Source organism: Gobius niger, assembly GCF_951799975.1.
Source record: "Gobius niger genome assembly, chromosome: 16".
NCBI classification, from domain to species: domain Eukaryota; kingdom Metazoa; phylum Chordata; class Actinopteri; order Gobiiformes; family Gobiidae; genus Gobius; species Gobius niger.
This window is the reverse complement of record NC_136867.1, coordinates 2,374,646-2,381,407: the sequence shown is the minus strand read 5'-3', so window position 1 is coordinate 2,381,407 and position 6,762 is coordinate 2,374,646. Positions and strand designations below refer to the sequence as shown.

At 45.3% G+C, this 6,762-nt stretch overlaps 1 protein-coding gene across 1 annotated transcript; it reads left to right on the top strand.

The window, feature by feature from the left end:
* The first annotated feature begins 4,812 nt into the window (after nt 1-4,812).
* On the top strand, nt 4,813-5,845 carry LOC306975624 (TMF-regulated nuclear protein 1-like). The gene has a single exon (XM_079573236.1). It carries the CDS (start codon nt 4,907-4,909, stop codon nt 5,471-5,473), a length of 567 nt encoding a protein of 188 aa, XP_079429362.1. The 5' UTR covers nt 4,813-4,906; the 3' UTR covers nt 5,474-5,845.
* The last annotated feature ends 917 nt before the right edge of the window (nt 5,846-6,762 follow it).

Sequence of the window (6,762 nt, the reverse complement as noted above, 5' to 3'; positions counted from 1 at the left end):
TGTTCTTACCTTAGCTTTGACGAGTTCTTTAGGACCTGTCTGATCTTCCCCCGTGCCTTCAGTCACGTAAACACAGCGCAGACGGCGTTAGCATTTAGCCTCTCCCCCTCTCCACTATAGATCCAAAACAGGTCAAGATAGAAGCTACCAAGCTCTTCCACGTTTTCCCTATTTAAATTAAAGTATAATTACACAAAATTAAACAATGTGGATTTTATTTTTTTATTTTGGACAGTAAAATGAAGATTACTGCGCAGTAAAGTGAAGATTACTGCGCGGATTTCAAACTACTCCTGGTATTATTACATAATTATTATTTATATAGAACCTGCAGTTACGACCTGAGGTGGCAGTAGTGAGTATAAAAATCACCAACTTGCATCGAGCCCCTTTAAGAGAGTCATAGTTACACCTACCATTCAAAAAAAGTTCTTCACTTTGACATTCAGAGCAGTGGGAAGAAATCACATTGGCTTTTCACAACACCTTTCCTGGGTCTGATGAGCGTCGGCTTCATGCGCATTAACCCGACGTTCAGTTCATCCCGCAGTGCCAGTCATACCAGAGGGGTTAGTGACCAAAAAGTGAATATCTTAATACTGTATCTCCACCAAATTACCATCAAACACTGATTTTCTGTCCCCTGAAATGAAGACACTGGCTGTTTTCAGTATTCTTTAAAGAAAATCCAAATGGCAGAAAGCTTCCTATCTTTAGTTACTTTTATTTATTACTTTACTCTCATCACTTGCCTAATGATTTTAATAATTATTTGAAAGTAACATTACTTGTGACCACTCTTCACATCTGATTACTTCTAATTATGACTGATCACACAGGTTTCTTTAAAGACTGTAAAAATGAGCCAGTTTCTTTCATGGATCCCACAGACATTCATCATGAAGCCCATCATATATTCATGTGTAACCTCTCTAACGTGCTGTGGACAAGGGCGGGGCAACGAGCCCCCTGGTCTGCACTATGCTTGTATGTTAAGTTAGCAGAGGGTTTCCCTATGAAAATAGGCAGGTAGGTCTGGCACAAAAATGAGCAAAGTCAGAAGTAGTACAAAATTTATATCTCTTTATTTTACAATTATTAAAAATAGGTTATTTCTTTAAAAGGTATTTTCAAGCACCCACACTCAAGAAAGTAAACATGGACTAGTTTAACACAAATAATAGAATAATAAACAAAAATGCAACTAAACCCAAACCAAAGTCAAAGCAACACAAATGATAAACTAAACCCACATTCACAGCCTAAAGTGCTTGGTTTCAAAGTGCTAATGTTTACGTGGAAAAGTGCATTGCTATGTTAAGGGGCAGGGCTATGGTTAATCTCTAAGGCAACTTTGTTTCGGCGACCCGTCAGTAACCCACCCAGTAACTGACGAACTTCACGTACTCTACAAAAAAAACTGGAGAGCACCAATTGAGAGCATAAACTTGAGAGCATAAATTGAGAGCATAAATTGAGCAACAGAGGCCAACTGTTGAAGCAACCATATGCATGTTAGTTCCACTGTGCGTTAGGAAACAAAAAACAAACAAACAAATCTGAACCGCATTTACCTTGTGTACACCAGACTATGGCCAAACCGGGGCTTCTGGCGCCTTTACAGGAGAGGCCAGTACCCGTAACCTCCTAAAACACCCGGGCCAGAAGTACATTGTATTAGCGACAGTATTGATGTGCATTAATAGGCCTAAAACGCACCAAAAGCGAGCTACTTACATGCGCCACTCAAACCCACGGCCCCGAGACTGAATGCTGCACGGCGTCCACAGCTTTAATGCATTACTAATCAGGGCAAGCGGAAGTAAACACGCACCTTGGATGGTGCGTTCACTGCAGCACCCCAGTTGGACAAACGACTGCCCCATACCTTTACCCACAGTGACCCGGTCACACATGTATTGCTGCGTTCTGCTTTGGGCCCTGTGTTTACTGGAACCAAGGCGCGCTGTCTCCAGACTGGCATCACTCAGACGGATCGATCCAGGTCCAGACAGAGCCGAGGTAATGCTAATGCTGGCCTAATGCCCCAGGGCTCCCTCCTCGGATGGGCCTGTAATGCAGAGGCTATTTCTATGTAAAACAATGACAGTCCAAAGTGAAGACCCTTAAAATACCATCAAGTGTAAGGTTAGAGATGCTTTGTTCACGCTGCCATTTATTCATTTTCCGACTGTTATTTGGCCAGGAAAGTCCCACTGAAGTTTCCAAATCTCTTTCAAGGGATTGCTTGCTCCAGAAGGGATCCTATTTTAATAGTCAGTTGTTTGGTATTAAATACATTTAGGAGTTGCAGCACACGACTCTGTGATCATTGGCAACACTGCCCTAGTACAAATACTGCATCTTTAGTGTCTCAACTCGAGCTGAGTGAACATGTAGACACCATATGCAGTGGATTAGCTGTGTGGTTTGGCTCAGAGTAAGACCAAGCTGCACAGAATGGTAACAACAGCACTGAAGCTAGTGAAAAAATCAGAGTCTCTGCCTCTTCAGTCTTTGTATGAGGAGGTCGTTGTCAAAGCCTGTGACATCCTGGCTGAGCCCTGTCATGTTTTATTTGTATGACCTGTTGCCCTCAGGGAGGCCATACAGAGACAGCAAATGCAATAGCATTCCTACCCCCATTTCCCTCCTCAGCAATCAGACATGCACAGCTCGGTCCTTGCCCCCTCCACTCCCCTCCGAGGACAGTGGGGAGGCCCTCAACTGTGGATCCACTACCCTAGACCCCCCACCTTAAAGTTGAATTCAGTCATTGTTCAATTCAGAATAGTGCAGGTTGAACCTCTCAGCCTTCACAGAGGATGCCAATGTAAGTGGAAGATGACATTCAGAGATGCTGTGAACATGCCAAAATGGTGCTGGAAGTATTGGTTGCTATGGGCAACTGTGTGTGGTGATGCAGGACCAGCTGGCGAGAGGGATCAAGTGAGAAGATGACACAGACACTGACAAGAGCAACCCCAGTGACGGCCAGCAGTACACAGTGAATGAGAAAGACTTTCAGCCACAGAAGAGTGTTCTGTTTGGAACTGCATAAGCTTTACCAACTAGGCTAAAGCTAGATACACTGAAACTCTACACAAACATAGAGAAAGTTGTGAAAATCCATGTCAGATTTGTTCCGGACGCTCCCCTAGTGTTGAGAAACAATGATGGTAAGTCTGGTTCAGCCTGAGTCACGTGACACGCATGTGTTTTGAAATGATGGCTAATCTACCGTGACTTAACCATCAGTGCTCCATGATTATGCAAATTATATTTCAGCGTCAAAAAGGTAAAAAAGTGAAAACTCATGGATGGCATTGTGTTCAGAGCTCTATGAATCACTGACATTAATCCCAGAGACCTAGGATGATTCGTTTTCAGGTTAAGCCCAGTTAAGGGAAAAACTACTGAAAAAGGATGTTCCACTTTATTAAGCAGATCATCATTTTCAAGCAATATGGGAAAGATAAAGGATCTCTCTGCTGATGAAAAGCGTGAAATAGTTGAATGCCTTGGACTAGGTATGAAAACCTTCGATATTTCATGAAAGATTAAGCATCGTATTGTTAAAGAGGGGGTATTATGCTTTTTTCAATCACATAGCACCAGTCTATATCTCACTACAATGATGACAAACCTTCTGCTGGTCTGTAAATGCAGTAAATTAGAAGAACTGCCTTGTATAAAATGTCTCTCTCAAAATGGCTGTAGTGAATGTCTTGAAATAGGCCTCTGTCTCTTTAAGAACCTCTGAGCCTTTCCGACACGCCCCCTCCACACGCTGTCTGTGGCATCAGTGGGGAGGGGGTTCTGCTGAGGAGCAGTGGTTGGTTACTCGGCTGGTGATGAAAGCTCGAGGCGTCTCCAGGAGGTGGGGGCGTTCCTAGGAGGACTCAGGCTAACCCATCCATAAAATGGCCGCCATCAGAGTTTTTACAGATTACTCAAAAATGTGCCAAGGCAACACTTCAGGCATGTTTTTAATGAGGGAATGACACAATAACATGATGTAAAGCCTGAAAAAGTCAATTTTGCATAATACCCCCCTTCTAGATCTACACTATAACCTTGTGAATAAAATCTTCATTTCACTTTGTTGTGGCGTGGTCCTTGCTAGTGAATTGAATATTATTACCTCAAACACAATACCTGCTTTAAGGAGTTGTTTCTGGTCTAGAGGATAGGGCAGTAAAAGGTTGCTGTTTAGGTTCAGAATGGCCTGGCAGTTTCCAATCATAACCACTCCATGATGTTGCCCTAGAGTCCTGGTTCTCAAAATGGTGCTCCTCATATGGGAGTAGGGCTGGGTACCTGTTAAACAATAACAGTATTTTATCAGAGAAAAAAGTTTAGGTGCTGATTGTCCAGGGACAGGATTAAAGTAAAGTGCATTTTTAATGACTGCAATAAAGCACTTAATACATTCAGGTCATCATATCTTCTGTAAATAACCAAAGAATCTGTGAATAAAACCTTGTTACCTTGTAGTTTGAACCTTTACAAACATGTTCTGAAATGCATGTTAGTCTTCTCTCAACACTCCAATGTGCACTGTGATCTGAGTATTGATTTGAACTGATCAGATATACCTGTCAATAATGGAGCAATATTTTTGTAAATGGCTCAGCCCACAACTCCCCAACAGCAGAGTGGAGCTTGAGCTGTGCGTGCTGCGTGTGCTGTTCTGAACGCATCAGCAGAGGACAGGCTCAGCATCCTTCAGCACAGAGAGCCCTCAGCCAATCAGCTCGCTGCACTCTCCTCCTCTGCAGCCAATGGCGTGAGTGCAGCGCAGTGCCCTCCCTTCAGCACACAGACATACACTCAGGCTGCTCAGGCTCACGGATGGAGCACAAAGCATTCCTCTCTCATCTCTCCGGACGGATTTAACGCAGCCATGAAGCGGCGACAGACGGACCGGCCCAAGGAGGAGGACAGCATGGAGGATGTGCCCGAGACCCCCCCGTCATCGTCCCCCCCGACGCTGGGCATGCTCCCATCCTCCTCGGCTACAGCGCTGCTAGCACTAGCATCCCCGGCCACCCGACGATCCATCTCCGTGGGGGACTTCCGCAGAGTGACACTGCTGGCCACCTCCAGCCCGCCGTCCGCCTCTGCCACGGCCCCCCCGTCCAGGCTGGTGACCCCGAGCTCCAGCATGGAGTTCGAGGCGGCTCGGAGGAGGCTGCTGGAGATGGAGGAGCGGCAGAAGGTGATCAGGGAGATGGAGCGGCGTCTGGAGGAGCTCAGGGAGGTGTTTGTACGCTCCGAGCAGGAGGTGGTGGTCCACGGTGAGATTGTGTCCAGGATTACCACCTCCGCCCAGCAGGGGGAGCTCTACGTGGCGGAAAACACTCAGGGCTTGAAGAAAGGACTGAAGTTTAAAAAGCACCGTCCCACCATCGTGTTTTCGTCGATGCTGGGGCTGCGGACGTGTCTGCCCTGGCCGGTCAAGCTGAAGTAGGACCAATCTGCAACGCAATCTGCATTTGTGTTGCCGTACGGTGTTACCAGGATTTGTAGAAACCCCTGTGATTATTCAAATCAGGTCAACTGTTTTACTCCAAAGTAAAAACCAACCACAAGAGAGCGCAGAGGGCACCAGGTATACGAGATCTTTTATCTCTTTACTGAGCTCTTGTCCTTTTTACTCCGTGAGCTGCTTTTATGTAACAAAAACGGCAGACAGCTATTTGTCCTTCGAAGACCCTTGTGAAACCATGGGCCTTAGTTGTATGGTTAATAGTGACATGAGTTTCCTTTTTATACTCTACTTACCTGGCTTAATGTTTGCCGGTTGTGTCCAACATGTTCAGAACAACAAGAAAACTCATCTAAAATGCTTTTGTGGAGTTATGTGATCCCTGTTTTTCAGCTCCTCGGTTGCGGATCATCTTTGTGTTCTCCAATGTTGCAAAAGAGCAAATAACGCTGGTTGAAGCTGGTTCAGTTGTAGTTAAGGACTGACTCATTCTGCTCCTAGTCCAGCTGGCCTGGCAACATTTCATATATTTGTATGAATGTATTTTTATTATTTATTTTCTGGTAACACCGCAGATTGGCTTCCTGTTTGACATTGGGTTACATCAGATCGGAAAGATCACTTTCTCCTGACACAGCTGCTCTGGTCCTGTGCTCTGGGGGCTGGACCGTCAGAGGACAGCAGCGGTGCCTACATCCAAGGAACATCATAGGAACGTCCCAGGATGGATAGAGGAGACGTGTCGGATCATATTTGATAGGAATGGATCAAAAGAAGCTGTAGATTTCTTTCGCTGTAAAATAGCTGTTTTGGGATGTCGGCTCTTCTGATTGTCGTTGACACTGTGCCTTGGCCAGCAGAGTGCTTTTCACATCAGACGGCAGCGGGATGCATTTCTCCACCTGTGGCCTGTTTCTGCGGGAGTCTCCCAGCAACGCTCCGTCTCTGCGTCTCGGGGGACGCACGCATCAAGCTGCTGCTCTTATTCCAATCTCGGTCATAGATACAGTTCGGCCATATTGTGCTAAATCCACTTATTTGTCCTGTCGTTCCCCCATGAAAAAAGACTTCTGGAGTTGTTGTTTTTTTTTTATTCCAGTGTATTGTGTCCTTCTCAAGAGCTCCAAACTATTCCACCGTCTGACGCCATGAAAAAAGAGTGAAAATGATTATTCAGGCCTACATGAAACAAAAGAAAGAAGGAGGGAGCGACCTTTGAGCTTTAATCTCCATGTGTGGTGAATTTGGTGAATGGTAACGACACAGGAGAG